General features: G+C 26.8%; 3 protein-coding genes across 3 annotated transcripts; 2 read left to right on the top strand and 1 right to left on the bottom strand.

The window, feature by feature from the left end:
* LOC113389177 (acyl-CoA:lysophosphatidylglycerol acyltransferase 1-like) lies at nucleotides 1-8,133 on the top strand. Its single transcript, XM_026626233.1, has 7 exons — nucleotides 1-382; nucleotides 3,984-4,192; nucleotides 4,463-4,677; nucleotides 4,742-4,878; nucleotides 4,948-5,081; nucleotides 6,762-6,910; nucleotides 7,603-8,133. Exons 1-7 carry the CDS (start codon nucleotides 354-356, stop codon nucleotides 7,846-7,848), a joined length of 1,119 nt encoding a protein of 372 aa, XP_026482018.1. The 5' UTR covers nucleotides 1-353; the 3' UTR covers nucleotides 7,849-8,133.
* A 1,061-nt stretch (nucleotides 8,134-9,194) lies between these two features.
* On the top strand, nucleotides 9,195-10,036 carry LOC113389233 (iron-sulfur cluster co-chaperone protein HscB, mitochondrial-like). The gene has a single exon (XM_026626291.1). It carries the CDS (start codon nucleotides 9,407-9,409, stop codon nucleotides 9,962-9,964), a length of 558 nt encoding a protein of 185 aa, XP_026482076.1. The 5' UTR covers nucleotides 9,195-9,406; the 3' UTR covers nucleotides 9,965-10,036.
* Nucleotides 10,037-11,897: 1,861 nt separating this feature from the next.
* On the bottom strand, nucleotides 11,898-19,926 carry LOC113388983. The gene is made up of 9 exons (XM_026626016.1): nucleotides 19,886-19,926; nucleotides 19,506-19,635; nucleotides 17,339-17,453; nucleotides 17,145-17,270; nucleotides 16,589-16,731; nucleotides 14,376-14,541; nucleotides 14,199-14,228; nucleotides 12,328-12,477; nucleotides 11,898-12,015 (listed from the first exon to the last, which is right to left on the bottom strand). Exons 2-9 carry the CDS (start codon nucleotides 19,633-19,635, stop codon nucleotides 11,898-11,900), a joined length of 978 nt encoding a protein of 325 aa, XP_026481801.1. The 5' UTR covers nucleotides 19,886-19,926.
* Between the last annotated feature and the right edge of the window lie 1,213 nt (nucleotides 19,927-21,139).

The raw sequence follows: 21,139 nt of genomic DNA, 5'->3' as shown, positions 1-21,139 counted from the left end.
AAATGATAATAAAACAAAACTATTATACAATTAATTAATTTATTATAATTCATTCATTAATTCCAGTTCATTCATTAAAGTGTCAAGTGTTATGATGCAATAGTCAACGAAAGTGATAGTCCATTCTATATCGATTCATAAATGAAATTATCATAAATATGCGTATTAAAAGTTAACTCCGAATTTCGAAAAATGAGGTGATTCTTGTGAATTATGACAAGTTGGATTTTAATGTCGGATGCACAGAGATTTCTTTGCAAAAATGCAAGATGCAGGATTATAATGGAACTATTAATTAGGATGAAACCTGTGATTGAGGATATTTTTTAAGTGAGAGTATTTTTTTTTTAGTAATGATTGCCGAGAACATGGTTTTATATCAGTAAGTAGTAAAATAACATATATTAAGGTTAAGATATTTGTACAACTTATTTATATAAAAAATATATTGAAGCCTTCTTCAGTTATAATAGTTGAGAAATGTTGTCTTTGTATACTTTCAGAAATTTAGCTTAATTTATTTGTATAGATTTTATATCTGAAGAGATTTAGGCTCAAAATTATCTATTTCAAAGTTACTCTAATTATTAATTTATCAGACTAATTTCTTTCTACTACAATAACTGAAAAATCTGTATATAAGGGTTCCCTTTGCCATAATTTATTTTTACAGATTTGTTCGATTAACAATGTATTTCCCATATCTAATCTGAAAGAAATTTTTGACTCTAAATTATCAATACGATATCTATTATATCCTGTTACAGTTTTGATTAATAATATAATTCTTTATTTGTAGATCGAAAGAGTATAATAAGTGACACAGAGATTTTTTGCATAATTTATTGTTGAAGATTTCTTCAAATAACACTATGAAACCTGGTCACTATATTTTCAAGAAATTTTGGCCCAAATTATTTGTAAAAATTTTAGATCAAGAGAATTATAAATAATTGAGAAAAGAGTCTTCGCAATCTGATTGAACATATGAGGATCATGTAGATCATTTTTTTTATCAATGGCAATAATCCTATTTCATGGACACTTTAAAGAATCATGATACAATTTTATTTTATTTGTTCGATTAACAAGATATTTTTTTCTATACATCATAAATGGATTTTTGGCATAAATTTATGCTCAATCTGTTACTACATTTAATAATATATGTATTTCTTTATTTGTAGATCCAAAAAATTATAACAATTGAAAATTAAAAGTTAGCGTAACTTGTTTTTAAAAGATTCATACAATCAACAAAGAAGTTCTTATAAAAGGAGTACAAGTGTATTTTGAGATTTGATTTAAAAATCATTACTTATAATTTTTCTCTAATTGTACAAATAATAATTGAAAAATCTGACATCCTTTCAGAAAGTTTAGCATGATTCCTTTATAAAGATTGGTTTGATTGACAAAGTTTTTCTTTATAAATGAATTACAAGATATGTTTGATTCAAAATTATCAATTTCTAAGTTATTCTTCAATATACTATTACAACTATAATTAATAACAATTTTGTTTATTTGTAGATCAAAAGCGATATAATAATAATTAAGATAATAATCAGATTGCAACGCTTTTATGTTATATGATCAATCAAGTTTTTATCAATGACAATAATACCTTTTGATGGACACTAAAAAAATTTGGCACAATTCTATTTTAAAATCTTGTTTATACATCTTTTTTTCTATATCAAAAGAGATTGTTGACTTAAAATTATCAGTTTCTAATCATTGTTATTATAAAAATTAATAAAACTGGTCTAAATAACTTAATGTAATTTATTTGTAAAGATTTCTTTGATTAATACAATATTTCTTTATTTGTATTGAATATGACATAATTGAATTTTTAAGATTTGTTCGATTAACAAAATGTTTTCTTTATAAATGGAATAAGAGTTGTTTGACTTGAAATTGTCAATTTATAAAAATTCATAACCCTATGTTAAAGATTTGTCTAATTAATTTATATTACTTATAGTTACTACTTTGATTAACAAAATATTTGTTTTTTGTAGATAAAAGGAGTTATAATAATTCGAAAATCTGATTTTAACGCTCTTATAATATATGGATCAATGTTTTAAGCATTGATAAATACTCTATTTTATTGGTGCTAAATGATCATTTATTTGATCAAGCTTGTATATACTATTCCTACATTGATTGACAACATATTTCTTTATTTGTAGATATAATAATTGAAAAATCTGATCCCTTTCCAGAAGGTTTCAGAATGAAAATTTTATTATAAAGATTTCTTTGATTAACAAAGTTTTTCTTTACATTTAGATCAAGAGAGATGTTTTACTCAAAATTGTCTATTTCTATTATATATTGTTACTGCTTTGATTAACTTCATATTTCTTTATTTGTAGATCAAAAAAGATATGATAATTAATAATTTTGGTTGTAACGATCCTAAGTTTTGTAGATCAAAAGATTTATAATTGAGAAATTTGGTCTCTACATGCTTTCCAAAAATTTGGCATTCGATTTAAAAATAATTATTTATATAAATATCAAAGGCAATTTTTTACTTAGATTTATCGATTTCTAAGTTATTTAATTTTTTTACCATTATTTGATTAACAAGATATTTTCTATTTTTTGTAGATAAATGTTACAATAATCGAGAAATTGTGTCCTTACACACTTGCAATAAATTTGTAAATATTTTTGATCCAGAATTTAATTTTACTAGATTGGTTTGATAAACAAAAGATTTTAAATTTACAATTTATTATTTAACGTATTTCTTTTTTGTAAAAAATATGTTTTGACCTAAAATTATCAATATCTATGTTATTCTCTTATTTATTTATTTATTCATTTAATGCCCAAGGCAATAATACAATATAATTACATTTTAAAGTGTACAAATTATAAACTAAAAATAATATGAGAAAATTTGAGTATTATGAATTCATATATAGATTTGTATATATACAATTATTATTATTAATTGATTAATATTATATACAATTTCAGCTTTGTTTAACAATAATAAATTTTTTTATTTGTTGATCAAAAAAGTAGAATAATAATAATTTTTGAGAATTCTGCTCTCCTTGTATTCTTAAGAAATTTGGCACAATTTGTTTCATTCAATTAACAAAATACTTAAAATGTATTAATTGAAATAAATTGAAAGATTTTTAAATTATTAATTTATAATCTAGATCTCTTATACTACTTTGATTCATAACATATATCTTCATTTATAAAATCAAGTTAATTGAGAAATCTGATTCTTATTCAATCAAGTTTATTGATGTATTTTTTAATTCTATTATACATATATTTTTACTTGTTCGATTAAACATACACATCATTATTCATAGATCAAAATGTCAACATGTAATGAAAATTCAATTACGAGGAGTATAGATTTATTTTATTCATTCAAGTCAAAATTATTCTGGTAATTAATTAATATATTCAAGTAATTCGAAGAAATAATTTGTCAATGAAAGTAATTAGTACTTTGATATACTTATTGATAGATACATATTTAGATACAATTAGTACTTAGATACAATTAATAAGAGAAAATATAATACATTGATAATTTGAAGTCTAAAACTCTTTTTGTTAGAGAAATATTTTGTAATTGAAACTAATAGAAATAATTTCTTATTTATTGTAAATCTTTTGATTTACAAATAAAGAAATATTTTATTAATCGAGGAAAAAATAGTATATATCAATCTATATTTTATTCTTTAGTCTAAAAATATTCTTTAGTGATATTTCAATTTACCAAGAAATCATTAATAGATCTATCTATTAATGATTTACAATATTATCAAGTTATTCTTTTTATTTCAAATTACAATATTAAGTTATTCTTTTATATGTTAATAAAACGATTAGTATTTTTATGATTGTTATAAGACTACAATTGCAATGTATTTTACCCATTTGTCTATTTCTATTCTATCTATTAATAAGATTTTTTTTTTTTTTTGCAGGGACCTTTACTTAATTCCACGAGCATTGATCCGAGTCATTTTCATTATAGTAAATAATATATATTGCATACCCACATATGCAATATGGATGTTTACATTATGGCCAATAAAAATATTATATCCAGACATTTATTGGAGGATAGAAGGATTATTTTTTCATTGGCTGCTCTCGATGGTAGCTATGTGGTCTTACACGGCTGGTTATGAAAGTAAATATAGTAATTGATACTCTAGAACTTCTTGATATACTTATATTAGTATGTAAATTATATTAATAGTTGCTTTGAATATTAGCTTTGAAATTTTTAAGCCACTTATATGCACTTTTAATTATAAATGCTGTATTTTAATATTTGAATATTCTAACCTCACTTCTAGTGTAAATTTGAAATAGAGCTTCTATTTGTTTATTCATAAGTAAATATATTTTGAAAGTATGTATTATTACTACTTAGACAATTCCTTTTCCATTATTTTAGTTGTAGAAGATGGGGATGATATAACACCATGTTTAAACGAAAGAACATTAGTTATAGCGAATCACCAAAGTACTGCGGATGTACCATTATTAATGGCAACTTTCAATGCTAAACCAAATATATTACCTAATTTAATGTGGATTATGGATAGGTTATTTAAATACACTAATTTCGGTATTGTTAGTGTATTGCACGAGGATTTCTTTATTGTTTCTGTAAGTAGAAATTGTAATAATTAATAAAAATCCTATTTACATTTTAAATATTTCCTTTACCAAGGGCAAGAACAACCGTGATGAATCTATTATTGCTCTTCGAAAACATCTTCATGAAAGTTACATTCCAAGGAAAAGATTGTGGATGGTTTTGTTTCCGGAAGGTGGCTTTTTGAGAAAACGAAAAGAAACGAGTCAAAAGTAATTAATTTTTGTATTTGTTAATTATAAAATGATAAAGTAATGATATTAATGTATGATTTGTTTTAGATTTGCTTTAAAAAACAATCTGCCGGTGTTAAATAATGTTTCATTACCAAGAGTGGGAGCTCTGAAAGCAATTATGGATGAAATTGGACCAAAGAAACAGTCGAATAATAATAAATCGAATAATATAGAGCCAGGTAATAAGATTTTATTATTTTTATTATATATATATATATATATATATATATATATATATGTGTGTGTGTGTGTATATATATATATATATATATATAATTAGATTTTTTTGTTTGATGTTGAGACATATCTTGAATAATGATTTTCAGCCAGTCATCGATATACATTGAACATACATTTGAAGTATTTTACAGCCCAATCGTCCATATATATATATATATATATATTGAATGGTAGAGTCTTGGATTTGTGTATATTTTGTAGAGTTTCGAACAAGAATCCAAAAATAATACAAAATAAAAAACTAAAAAAAAAATATATATAGACATAGTATGTGTGTTATCACTCAGCATTTTTTTTTAATATTTATAACAGTATCTAAAAGAATTTTTACAAAGTTTATAAAGATTAAATCAAAAATATATTATAGTGTGGGGATCAAACAGGCTGGTCATGATTGTGAAAAAACAATTGGACTTGTCATTTTATATTTTTCATATTAGTAATATTTTATAATGAATAAAATTTATATTTTTTTTTTATATGATGGGAGTTTATACTTTAATATACATTACTACTCCCACAATAGATTAAAATAAATTAAGCAAGTAAAATAGGGTCAAGGATTTGAAGCAATATTTTTAAATAAATTGATAATAATGTGATAAGAGTCATGCACTAAAAGAGGAGAATTTTGTTTATTAACGCAAAGGGGATTCAAAAAGATAAATACAGATTCAGCAAATTTTTTGAGGTCACCATTCTTTTCCTTATGTAAAATGATAAGATTTTTGGTATTGAAAGTGTGATTTAAATTAATGACATGTTCAGAAAACATTGTCTTAAACTGATTTGGATTTTTAGAATTACAGATAAGAGCAAATCATAATTTTTTTTTTAGTTTTTGTTTTATCATATTTTAATTTGTTCTATTAGATATTCCACTGGGTGCAATAATATATACAGATTGCAGAATAAAATTTAATAAACAAAAAACAATTTATATGCGAAATAAATCGTGTTTTCTGGCGATATTATAAACTTATACTTAATAATAAAAATAAAGCTAGATCAATAGATTTGTTTAAGAGTCTAAAAAATGTTTGGCAACCTTCATGATTATAACTAAATTTAATTAATATTTAAAAAAAAATCTCAAAATAGATTATAATAAATACTTTTATATGAAATTTCTTTAGGCATTTTATAAATCATTGTAATTGATAAAATAGAAAATAAATATATATGCAGAAATGCAAGTACCGATAGCAATATAGTAGGAATATTGTGATGGGAATAGCTCAGTCAGTAACGTGTCCGACTTACACGACAGCGATCCTCTGATCGATTTTTGGCTCATCGATTTTCAATAGTTAATTTGAAATTAAATAGAATTTAAATTGTTGATTTGAGATTGAATAGAAATAGAAGTAAGAAGTAGAATTTAAAAATGGTTTATTTGAAATGAAATAAAATTAGAAGAGAGAAGAAAAACAAGATTAGAGTGGGAATAGTATAGAATATATACAGGGCTAGTGTGTAGAGTATAAAAATGAAAATGTTGGAGGTAAATAAATGCTCTAAGTAAGCGAGGCCATTAAAAAACATTTCTCACTTTAGTTCTTAGATTACTATAGAGAAAAATTACTTTTTTCTAATCGTTATAACTTACTTTTTTTCAGAAAAAAAATCTGTACCGGAATTACGATGGATACTAGATATAACCATTGCCTACCCTGGAGGTGATCCCTTAGATTTAACTACTATATTGCATGGGCTCCGAAAGCCATGTAAAACAGTATTATATTACAGACTTTATCCTAGTCATGAGGTAATTGAATTTTTATTAAAATCTTAAGTAATTTAGTAACTACACCAAAATTTGGTTAAATACATTTTAAATATCAACTTTTATTAGGAAATATAGATCTAAAACATGTTTCAAGTGAAAATATCCATTTTGTGGAATTACTGCATCTTTTTTATTTATTTCTGCTAATTTTAACAATCAGATTACAATACAATCTATAAGTTAAAAGTTATGGTATTGAAAATCAAAATCAAGAAGAAAAAAAATAGAATAAAAGGAGATAAAGAAAATAAATAGATAGAATTAAAATAATAGTAGTTTTAATAAAATACCGCATCTAATACAATAATATATGAGCAATATTAGATCAATTCTAATGATAAATTAATCAGTTCAATTAATGGTTTACCACCTGAAGGCAGAGTAATAAAAAATGTAAATTTATTGAACAATAAGAGTGCTGTATATACTTTAAAATATATAATTTCAACTTTGCCATTCAGTTTATATAATTCTTATAAATATTAGACAATGTTACAGTATATAATCTATTTGAAAACATTTAATAGTCCTCAAACATCTTGTTATGGTACGGAAAGTTCCAGCAATTTGCCTTAAGGCGTGATGCCATATGCCATTAGTTTATATCATATAATGCATTTAATTCTATCATGCCTAATATATTTCACCTAATCTAATTATCTTATTACTAGGTTCCTGATAACCCCGAGCAACAAACCCAGTGGCTTTACGACAGATTTTGTGAAAAGGAAAAGTTACTTGAAAACTTTTACAAAACAGGTTCTTTTACTGCCGGCAGCACAAAACATCGGAAAGAGGTTGTGACACAAGATATGCTAAGATTCATCATCATTCACATATTTTTCATCACATCCACATATTTTCATATGAGGATGTTATACGCTTTATGTGAGTATTGCAGTTATTATATATATTGAATAATTAGAATCTTGTAGCTTGAAATAATTTATTTATTGGTAAACGATTTCTTTTTGGAAAATATTTTGTTTGAGAGTATTTTTAATAATATAAATAATATAAGAATTAGATTATGGAAATTGTATATAGATTAAAACCCACAAAACGCATATTTAATTCAATTAAATGTTTTTGTATGTGATATATATTATGCTGATCGGAATTGTTAATATAGACATGTAAGGATGCACAACTTATTTGTTAATAATTATTTTATTTAGTGATAATTTTAAGTGTCAAGTCGATAAAGGTTTTTTCGTAGAAAGTCCTTAGAAACAGCTCCGATTTTGTACTTTTTTTTACAAAAATATTATTCAAAATCAGAAAAATTTTAGAACAAAGAAATTTTTTTTTGTTTAAACTATATGTGCGTTATTTATGTAAGGAAATAAGTTTTTGGGTGGTTTTCTTTGAAAAAAAAAAATTGTGTATTAATTTTTGTGTTAAGAATAGCTATTATAAGTGCAGTTGTTATTAATAATTATATACATCATAGAATGATCCTGTCTATATATACATATATATATATATATATATATATATATAAATATATATGTATATATATATATATGAATGTATTATATATATATATATATATATATATATGTATATATACATATATATATATATATATATATATCTATATATATATATATGTATATATATATATATATATATATATATATATATGTTGCATGAGTATAAAATCATGAAAATGCATATAAAAGTATAATAAAAATGTAGGTCTTTTTTGGATTTGTTTTTAATATTATACTTTTATATGTATCTTTATATATAATTTTTGGGATATTATAAAAACAAGGTGGTTTTTGTAAAATTTCGACAATTTTATGAATATCTTGCTTTTCTTGAAATTCTGATTTTTTTAAACAAAATATGTGTCCTAAAGCAGTTAATTCTCTAAAATATATCAAACTTTTTATATTCTAGACTAATTAAAACAGTCAAACTGCTTGAATAAGACAAACTTTTTGTATTAAAGTTAATTCTAGACGGAATACGATTAATTTTAATTTTGGCACTTATAAAAATCATTTGATTAATTTAAAAAAGAAACGTTACATGGCGCATATATACATTTGTTCATCCGCACAGAAAATTGTTATGATGTAAATATTTAATTATTAATTGAAATGACATTTATAATTAATATTTTTAACACAAATAATTTTTTTTTTTTGAAGGCAAATTACTTAAAAACATATTTCCTTACATAAATAACATACATATTGTTTAAATAATAAAAAAAATAGTTCCAATATTTGAAGCACCCTTGTGTCAATGGATCCTTTGAGGTTATGTTTCATAGATGTCAAATATTTTATGTAATTGAATAATTTTTGTAATGTGGAAATTATTAGGATTAATTAAGAATAGAGAATCGTCTCTAATAAGTAATATATTAAAAATCCAATATCCAATAATTTTATACGTTCCTTGGCCTCCACAAACAAAATTTGTTGGAAATGTCAGAAAAGTTGTTCTTACACAAATCAAATGTTTTGTGAACATTGTAAAACATTAAGAGAACCTGACAAAAGTGATAATTATTTTAATATCTTAGATTTAGAAAAGAAGTACACAATAGATAAAGAAAGTCTGTCCCAAAAGTTTAAAAGTTTACAAAAATTATTACACCCCGATAAGTTTACAAATAGATCAGAAAAAGAACAAGAACTGTCTCTGGAATGGAGTTCTCGAGTCAACAAAGCTTATTCTACAATGAATCACCCTATAGATCGAGCAGAGTATTTACTTCAAGATGTCGGTGTAAGTCTTTCGGAAGAGAGTGAATCTAAAGACACAGAGTTCTTAATGGAAATGATGGAACGCAATGAAGAGATAGCAGAAATATCTACGGCTAAACAGGCTGCAGAATCTTTAAAAAAGATTCAAGCAACTGTTCAAGAATTGGGGCTTGAATTAGGGAAATACATTGAGAGTAAAGATTATGAAAATGCTATAAAAATATTTGCTCGCATGAAATATTTTTATAGTGTGGAAAATAATTTAAGAACTAAAGCTGCTAGTTTAACAGGGACAATTGAATCATAATAAAAAAATAAGATAATTAGAAATAAAAGGAATAAATTGGAGCTATTTCTGAGGGCTTTTTAAGTTCATGTCTTTATTGACTTGGTTATAATGATTTAGTATTAATATAATGCAACTGAATCAAGGTTTAAATAAATAATCTTGTCTGTATTTTTTTGGTATTTGTTTATTGCAGTAGAAAATGACTATCAGATATCATTCTTTGTTAAATACTACTTAAATGAAAGAAAGAAACTTAATAAAAGAAAGAAAACAGCATTTTTCTGTGCAATTTACATCTACCAATTTTACAGTAAGTGCTTTGCCAAGTATTCTTGTAGGACATCGATTTATTTATCTAATACCTGTTTAAATTATGAAAGTAATATTAAAATATTTTAAAATACAAAAATGAAAGTAATATTATAATATTTTAAAATACAAAATTGCTCTCAGGTTTATAATATTGTAGAAGTCCACCATATAAGTAGATTTTGATTTAATTTTAATTAATACAAGTGCACAGAACTTTTGAAAAGTATTCAGGCTTTTCAAGTCTCATTTTTGGATTTAATTTGCTATTATGAAAATAATATGCAGACATAGATGTGTGCAAATATAAAATAGTTGAAATGGATAAATGTATTTTGAAATACTTGCATTTGTGTTGTGTGATAATAATTATCATAGCTAAAGAATTGGCGGCTATTAACATAGATATAGATTTTTGTAGTTGATGAAATATTTACAAAGTTTGAAACAGTAGTTCAAATACAATTAGCTCTAGTGACAAGAATTCAACACAATTTAGTTTTTATTTAATGCTTAGTGTGTTCATAATGATTTCTTTAGACAGAATATTCTACAGTCCTTTCTATTAGCCGCCAAATCTCTTGCTCAACTTTGTTCACATATATTTTCACATAACTATTAAAGCACACACCTAAAAATTAATTTATAGCACATAACATGTTCAAAACGAATTAGTTTTAGATATATTTAAGAGCATTTCTAAAATCTGTATATAAGGGTTTGTTATTACTATTAAAATATTTATTTGTCAAAAACACCATAAATGCTACTAGTGTAAGTACGAATGATTTTGCACAACTGTTTTAATTAATGCTTTAAAGTTCAAATTATTGTTATTATTTATTTTGGTGTTACAAAAGTGTTTGTAACTCTTTAATGATTAAATGAAATATAAAACACAACTTCAAATTTGAATTTGAATTTCGTAACCGGTTTGATCGAATGAAGTAAGCAGTAGTTCTAACTTCAGATCAGTTTTTAAGTTTTTTTAAAATGGCCGCAATAGCTGTCATTTTAAATAAAGTTGTTCAACAGTTATTTTGTCTGAAATAACTTTCAAATATTTTATTTGAAGATGTTTATTAATTATTAGTTATAATTACTAGTTTCTTAATTGTGAGTGATATTGTGAAAAATGCTGTTGATGATTATGGTATGTACTGTTTTCGTTGTTTATATTTAGGAAGAATATTTCATGCCATGGTTATTTATATTTTGGATAATATCAGATAATGAATAATAACACATTATTTAAGTAAATTATTCTTAACTTAAGATGTTAGATATTTTACTTAATGCCAATATATAAATAACACATGTAACAGAAATTAACAGACAAATGACATCAGTTATTTTTACAAATGATTATATATATATATATATATATATATATATATGTATATTATTGTCAATATATAATAATCGAGATTGTATAAAATGTTTGTTCCTTATTAAATTCTTTATTATGATTAATTTACCCTCGAGATAACTTCTAACAAATGAAAATTTCACTTATGATCATAAATTAATTTATTTCTCTATGTTACATTACACATAAACAAATATCTGTTATCTAATAATTACATGATTTAAATATGTTAGGTATTAAAAATTAAATTATGAGATTTATAAAAGTCTAGGTTTAATAACAAGAACATCTGTGTTCTGGACATTTCGATGGATATTTGATACAGAGGTCTTGGCAATACACATCTGCCCCTTCACGGTCTTTTAGATCTCCTATTGCATCACAAGTTTGCCTGGGAAATAATCGAAAAATACATTAATAATTAATAATGAAATGTAAATGGCTTTAGTAAGCTTGATGGAATAATAATTATTGTTCTTTTTTTGGGGGCTTACTCTTGGCCTTGTGATAAGCACTTGGCACTGCAACAGCAATGTTCTAAGTTCTATGATTTCATGTAGGTTGCATTCTGTATCATTTTTTATAGATTATTTTTCTTTGTTTTAGAAGAACAATCAAAATGTTATATTCTGTGAGTTATCATGATGCTATTCGAACAACTAAATTCTATTTATACTTATTTTGGCTGATTTTTTCTACTTACGGACAATGACATATGACTTGTGGACAATTCGGTGGATAACTAAGGCAGTTTGTTTGGCACCATTGATCCATGTAAGGTGATTTTTTGAACAGACCTTTGGCTAGACATACTTGATCTCTTACTACGACTGGATAAACATTTTCAGGCTCCCTGAAATCAAAATGAAAAAGATAATTTTTAAGAGTTTTAAGCACAAATTCAATAGTATTTATAAACTTATGGTAATAGATAATGCAATTTATATTGATAGTATTATCAATAGTGTTACAAATTTTAATACTATTTTAATGTAATTGCATGTATACTATCAATATTTATCATACTATTAATATTGTTTTTGCAACAGCGTGGTTTTAAAACCTCCATTTAGTGAAAGTATCTTAAACTATTCATTATTATTATTTCCTTATATTTTTATCAACTTTTTGAATCGGGTAAACAATTGATTCAAAGAATTCAGATTAATAAAGGGGCACATCCAGTGTGAAATTTTCAAAAAAATCGAATTTTCAATTTTTCCACATTTCGATAGGAGGTTAAACCTTTAAAAATAACATACCAAAATTTTAAATCGATATTCTAAATAGTTTTTGAGTCACAGCCATTTAAAGAGTATATATATATATATATATATATATATATATATAGTATATAGTATAACAATCATTTTATCTTTAAACGCGTTTTTCTCGAAACAGCATTTTCCGAATTTGCAGCATCGATTGCTCAAAAACAAATGATCCGATCACTATCATTTTTTTTACATGTTCTGTATATAGTTCTCCGTAAAATGAACTATCGGTTTTTTGATCGGATCAAAAATCGAATTTTGACAGTCCAAAAACGACCAAACTTTTGGGTAGAATTTGACTTTTTTTTTATAAAAACGCCGTTATTTTGTCATTTTTTGAATTTTTTCTTTATCGTAGTTCATTTTACAGACAATATTATCTAGTTTAACGAGATTTTTTTTTTTTATTTCATTCACGTAGAAGGCCGGAACCACTGCAGCAGTTAAGGGCCTCTCGCGCCGTTGGAGATCGACGATAACTTAAAAAATAGTTAATTTTTTTCTTCAAAAATTTTACTATCTATTCTTAAAACATGTATAAATATATTTCTAAAATTTTGAAATAATTGATAAAGTAGTTTTTTTCAATATAAATTTCCAAAAATTACCTTTTTTTAGGCGGTTACACTAGTTGTGCCCCTTAACCAATTTTAGTAGGTGCCACCAAATGAACGATAATGTTTGTCCCTTAGAACCATATACTAAGTCGTCCCTTAGTGCCGGACAGTAAACATATTAATATTCCTTGTGAGAATTTACGTAATTTATTTATTCTAATTATTTAATTTTGTTCTGTATGAGTGCTAACGGTCACTACATACCCCCATTTTTCGTATTTTTTAGTCATAGAATGAAAAGCTTATGAATGCACGAGCTGAGAGCATCGGTGTGACCCAGCCAAAAGGGTGGATAAATAGTGACTTTTCTTGCAATATCTAACAATAAGAATATTCGTCAAAGACATTGCAGAGTGTGGATATGGCTACCTATGTGTCCAATACTGGTTATTTTGAAATGTTCGGTACTAGGTGCCACTGTTCAAAATCATATTTTTTGATAGCAAAGTTTGATTGATAGTATAGATTATTTTTAGCAAAGATTGCGGTTTTGTTAATTTAGTTTGATTTCTAACTTTGTTATCTAACATAAATCATAATTTAACCTTACGTGTCCGCCACTAGAGGACTTTTCCCTATGCTTTGGCGAGCAAATAGTAATTTTGAAGAGAATGTATACGTAAGTTCATGCCTATTGCCTGAAGTTCATTTTCCTTTACCCATCTACTTCATTTTCCCATTACCTGACATCCTGGTAGTACAACAAATAAGGATGATCATCCAAACCAGTAGGTTTGACCACCTCTCTGGTCCACTCGGCATCTTTGTCTTCGTACAGCAACGACTGCAACAGGGCATGGCTGTAATTCGATGTCGGTCCAAGTACTCCGGTGACTCCCACGATGTAGTTACTGGTCAGTGCTTGTTGATTCAGGAATTGAGCCAGGCGATTGTAGAGCAGGGAGGTTGGAGGCCTGCCGCCTCCTGCGTTGGAGACTATGGAAACGTCGGCGCAGTTTCTGAAGGTTTCTGCTTTGCCGCAACCGACGGCTTCGGTGCCGTTGGCGCATTGGCCCCACATGTTACCTGGATAAAGGAGAAGAAATGATATTTGTATATTAGGGTGGAACTTAATATGGACATTTTCGAATTTTATTGCTCCCAGGGGCTTAAATGCTTCCAAGTTGATAAAAAATAATTCTCTAGAAGTTTTAGCTCTTAATATTAACTTTTAGATAGTGCACAATTCAATTAAAGCTTCGTATGGAAATAGCATGGAAAAAATTTGGAAAATTTTTAAAATGTTTTTTTTTATGTATAGCTTAGCGACAAATGAATTAAAAGTGACAATTCGTAACATCTTTTATTGAAAATTCGACGCTCTGCAAAACATGTTTTTCATAATTTATTTTGTAGAGCGTCAAATTTTGAATAAAACTCATTCATTTGTTCGCTAAGTTATATCTAAAAAACATTTGTAAAATTTTTGAATATATATATAATATATATATATATATACTATATATACTAGCTGGTCCGGCAAACGTTATTTTACAATGTAAATTATTTATATAAAATTTTAATAGTTGCAAAAAGACTGTGTAAAACGCCAAAACTGTCCGTACAAGAAGTTTGTTTTTCATGAGAAAATCCGATTTGCTAATTTTGTGTTTTCTCGACGTTTCAAGTCATTCTGAGTCGAATGAGACCTAATTCTAAAGATTATGCTTATGTATTTGTACGTATGTGTTTTCTCAAAAACGACTGGACGGTCTCAAAATTTTTGAAGCCATTTGATGTAACTCGATGAGGACTAGGCTAGCGTATATCAATTTTGTGCGACGATCAGCCGAGCCGTTTCTTAGTAATTAAGAGAAAAGTGGAACATTTTCGTCCGTTTTTTAGCCAAAATTCTGGCTCGATTTTAAACATTCAAAAGCTATTCGAAAGATATTATTATAAAGATCGGCCGAGCCGTTTCTTCGTAAATAACTGTTGAAAAAATGTTTTTGATGTAATTTTTTATGTTGGTCCCAAAGAACATACTAAAATTTTACGGTCATTTAAATATTTTGCCAACGTTTTTCTCAAGAAATCTTGAACCGATTTTGAAAATTTATTTTCCATTTAGGGAAAATAAAAATAATTTGGGAACTTGCTTGGCAATTAGTTTTTAGAAAATATCAGCCGTATATTCCCTTCAGTGATTTGTACTGATCGCCCTTGATAAAATGCTTTTTCACAATAAAATACATTTATTGAATAAAATACATAAATTACTTAAATAAAGTTCATTTTCAAAATACAAAGTAAAATGAAATGAAATTTAATTAATATTCTTTCATATATTGTTAGTTTGAAAAACATCAATTTGCAATTGTATTGATTAGTTTTTAGTTAAAAATGGAAACTTTATTTTCCCAATAAATAGTTAAAATTGCAGCTAAATAGCTCAATCTTAATTCTTATTTCTTAAGTCGATTATTTGCGTATCTAATTTCTAATTTATATCTAATTCATCTAATTTTATATCGAGAACTCATGCAACTTACTTTAGGGGAAAAGTTTAATTTTTTTTTGTCGATTATTAATAACTTATTTAAAACACATCTGATATTTAAAATCTGACATAGTTATCCAAAAAACTTCTGATGGAGACTGCCTGTTAAAATTAAGATCTTTTTTTTTAAAAAAAATACGCTACCAATTTTATTAAGAAATCTGATACAATAATCAACATAAGTATAGAATGCAGTATTATGATATTTTGTCGGAATGCTAAATATGATTTATAATTCACGAAGCAAAAATTATGGTATTCATTCTGTTCCAATAAGTAATGAAGATTTTTTCAACAGCAATTTAACCAGTCCTACGACTGTTGCACTGTCTGTTTTAAATGTCATGGTTTTTATACATGACAACCCAAAAGGTTGTACCTTCTCTATGTGATAAATTTATTATTATAATTTCTGTAATACTGGTGATTTTTCTATTGATGAAGCAATGATGGGTAAGAACTATTTTGGCAACTTATTTCTATAAATCAAAAAAACAGATATCACTTCTGTTTGATATCAGGCTGTCTCATGGAACTTCACAATTTAGTTTTATAATATATAATTAAATTCACCTGTGTGATAAGTCCATTGCAAAACACAATGGGTACACGTGAGGTCCTTTGGCAAGGAGACATGATACTTGAACACATCCTTCTTATTAGAATCTCGGGGTATCACAAAATGTTTCTTGGTACCGGCAACGTATAAAGGATAACTGGAAAAAATATTGACTTTATGAAAATATTTCATATCTTGATTGGACATTGTATTTACGAATAAGTATTAAACACAACTACTTAGTCAATAAGAGAGAAATAAGAATCATTAGTTGAAGTATTTATGTAATCCATAAAAGGTTGTAATGACCACAATTACTTCAATTGATTTTCATAATTCGTAAATGGAATTTTTTAAATCATCTTTTTGAATGAGAAGTCTGTTTTTTTTGTTCTGAATGAGTACATGTTTTCTTGATATTTTAAGTCATTCGGAATCGTTTGAAACCAAAATTTAAAAAGTATGTGTGTGTAAGGTCCTAGAGCAAACTGGTATACTCATATTGAATAATTTACCTTAAGGTAAAATGCCAGTTAACCTAGTTATAATTTATTTTCAAATTTTACTCACCCGTCCAGACATTCCTGGGTGGCTTCAATTTTATGATGATTCGTCGGACACAATTTCAAAACAAAAGTGCCCCAATGGTTGGCTGTTAGTTCCACTTCGATTTCGATTTTTTGGCCCATCACGTATCTAGAATTTGAATATTTCTATTCTATATACAATTGCTTTATTATGAAGCCGAATTTCATGAATTTTACCTTCTAGCAATAACTCCTCTAGCAAATTCTCCACCAGCTTCATGAGGTCTCGGCTTTTCAACATGGTAAGGGTCTCCACATAAACCACATTTGCCTTCGTTTTTGTCCCACTGCACTGTGAAATAGTCATAGATTATCAATAGAACAAATTTATTATGTTTAAATAAAAAAAGTTAAATGAATTACAAATTGTCTATATTGCATGAAGAAACTTATAAGGCAATTCTGCCCAAACAGATCCCATAACAGCATTGTCATGGCAACGCTTGTTTTAAGTCTGTTAAAGCTTGTTTAAGTTTTGGTAGTGTAATTATTACATTCTTTCTTGCTTGTTTATATATAAAATACGCCTAATCTGATCGCATAGCAAATAGGTAGACATTTTCACAGTTTTCACTACCAAGAAACAAACATAATGCAGCGTTGCTATGACAACGCTATGCAATGTGGCAGAATTGCTGCATTAGTACTTGTTTTGTAAATAAGTTAGAGGTGGCAATTAGATATTAACTTATTAGTTATTCTTTCTAGTTGTGATCATATTTTTCTATTTCAAATTAGTTTTTATTTTCATTGTAATTTCATAAACTAGCTGTAAGTGGAATTCTGTCTTGAGGCAATTATGGCATCGTGCCTTAAGGCAAACTGCTGGAACTTCCCGTACCGTAACGAAATGTTCGAGGAATACTGAATGTTTTCAAATAGATTATTATAAATATTGTAACATTGTCTAATATTTATGAGAATTATATAAACTGAATTGCAGAGTTGAAATTATTTGTAAAGTATATTAGAACTATAGTCAGAATTAAAAATAAAATCTGAAATATTTTCGATATACAAAAAACTAAAAAAAAAAAAAAAAAATTGTAACAACATTTTTTTTTCCAAAATCAATTATTTTGTTAAGACAAGCAGAAAGTTCATTTAAATCGGACGCTTAGTTCTCTCAAAAACTGCCATTTTTTGTACATTTAGCTCCGTAGTTTCGAAATGGCTGGGCCTGCCTTTGCCAAAAACTAATAAGCACTTCTCCCAATCATTACTAATTGAATGTTTTTTAGATCATTCAAATCGGATACTCCGTTATCTCAAAAATTCGATTTCTATTTTCTGCACTCTTTGCTCCGTATCTCCGAAACGGCTGGACCAGCCTTTGCCAAAAACTAATCAGCTCTTTTCCTCATCAATATGAATCGAATGTTTTTTGAACCATCCAAATCGGTTGATCCGTGCGCCCTAAAACGTGACTGGAAATTTGTATCCATACATACATACACACACACACATACACACACACACACACACACACACACATCCATTTTTTCTGAGGTATGCCAAAACGTTCAGAAACCTTCAAAACGTCGAGAAATGTTAAAATTTTCAATTCCGATTTTCGGCCCATTACAATAACTTACCCTACGGGAAGTTAATAATCTTCCTTAATCAACTTGCTGCTGATGAAATGAATGAGTTTTTGAAGATTTCCTTAGTGCGAAACCTTGATCGTAGGTACTATTATATCAAGTCAGTTGAACATTTTGAATTAATCTTTTTGACTTAAAATTTTGCTCTTGGAGGTTATTTTTACTTGCAAAAATATTTAGACTTAGTGAAAACTGATTTCACATGGAAAAGAAATCTTGTGGTTGCAAGACTAACGCACTTACTACAGAACCAAGGGCAAGCTCTTTATACATATTATATATAACCTATTATATACTATACTACGCAAGTATTATTTTACCTGCATGGCCTCCACAAAATAATTGGTGGAGACTATTTATAATTAAAAAATATTTAGTAATTATATATTTAGTAATTATTATATAGTAATATTATATTGAGTATTTAGTTAGTAAAAACTGATTTCACATGGAAGAGAATGGGAACCCGGAAACTTATGGTTGCAAGACCAAAGCACTTACCTCAGAACCACGGGCAAGCTCTTTATATACGTTGTCATATTGTATTATTTTACCTGCGTGGTCTCCACAATATAGTTAGTGGAGACTATTTTCACTTGAAAAAATATTTAGACCTGGTGAAAACTGATTTCACACGGAAGAGAATGGGAGCCTGGAATCTTGTGGTTGCAAGACTAAAGCACTTGCTACAGAACCATGGGCAAGCTTTTTATTTATGTTGTCATATTGTATTATTTTACCTGCGTAGCCTCCACAAAATAGTTCGTTGTCATTGTAATTGACCGGATTTGGATATCCAAACCTCCACATTGCATTTCTGGCTGGAGGATCCATCAGTCTGCCATGTGATAGACATTCTTTTGTTAACATCTAAAAGAAAGGAAAAGATTATTAATGCATATATAATTAATATAAATGTCAAATGTAAATATTTTAAAGTATTTTCATGCAAAATGGTATATTTTATTCAAGTTCTTTGAATCAAGTTTGGATCATCAATTTTTTTTATTTGGCAATGATTTTTTTATTTGGTAGATGATCAATCTATACATGGTATCAGAATTTAAAGACTTTCTAGATAATCTCTTTAATTAAGTTGAAGAAATAAAGTTGAACTTACTTGTAATATAATATATATAGGTACAATTGCTCTCCTCCAATCCTTGTAGAAATTACCAGTCATCTGGAAAAGAAATTGTTTTTGAAGCATTTTTAGTAATTTTTAATTGAAACCAAGGTGAAGAATTTCTTTGTATTTTACTCTTTGATCAAATATCAAGGCGCATGACATCGTGCCTTAAGGCAAATTGCTGGAACTTCCCGTACCGTAATTAAACATTCGAAGAATAAAAACAATCAGTCAACAAAAATGCCTATGAATAAATATTATGAAAACTAGAATTTTTATTATTTGTTCCTATGTTGCATTAGACGACGTTGTTTATATATGTTTGAATGAAATATATATAAACAAATTCTAATTAAGCGGGGATCCGAACCCGATCAGTTTTGACTTTCTTATCTAGTAACGCTAACGAAAATTGTAGTGACGCGCCAACCAACTCAGCTACAACGACATGCAGCGGATGTCCAGGATCTAATCGGAATTTCTGCACTTTTTGCTCTGTCTCTTTGAAACGGCTGGACCTGCTTATACCAAAAACTAATGAGTACGTCTCCATATCAATACGAATCGAATGTTTTTTGAATTATTCAAATCGGTTGATCGGTGTTCCCAAAATCATCGAAGAAAATTTGTATCCGCACACACACATATACATCCATTTTTTCTAAGGTATGCCAACATGTTCAGAAACCTTTGAAACGTGAATATATATAAAATTTTCCATTTTCGATTTTTTTGCCATTACTATAACTTATATATTACAGGAAGTTAATTAATATATAATAAAATAGCAAATGTATAAAATTTAAAAGATTTTGTTTTGAAAACATGGAATCATATCGCACTTAATATAATGATTGGGTGAATGAATAAATTGATATTTAAGAATCTTATACTATATTAGAATTTTGTTGTAAGTCGGAAGTTGTAATAATTATTTAGATTCAATTTTTTTATGCTTCGATTTTTTTTTTGTTTTGGATTATTTTAGAGAACAGTTTATTCTAATCAACAAAAGCTGACTGGGTGTAATAATTAAGAACTTGGTCTAGCACAATTTGGACTGATGTTCGGCCAGCGCGATATTAAGCAGTATTATATCAAGCTTGGAGTTAAAGATCTCAAATTTAATTTTAAGTAAAAAATTTTCTTTCCTGGGCATTGCTGCAATGTATACACATACTTATAGACATGTAGTTCTGATAAACATATTTTAATGATTTTCTAAATTTTGCAAAAATTATAAAA

This window comes from Ctenocephalides felis, unplaced genomic scaffold, assembly GCF_003426905.1.
Source record: "Ctenocephalides felis isolate EL2017-DRISC unplaced genomic scaffold, ASM342690v1 CF-g0.4_SCAFFOLD_03573, whole genome shotgun sequence".
NCBI lineage: Eukaryota > Metazoa > Arthropoda > Insecta > Siphonaptera > Pulicidae > Ctenocephalides > Ctenocephalides felis.
The sequence above is the reverse complement of the archived record's forward strand: the minus strand, read 5'-3'. Positions and strand labels throughout refer to the sequence as shown.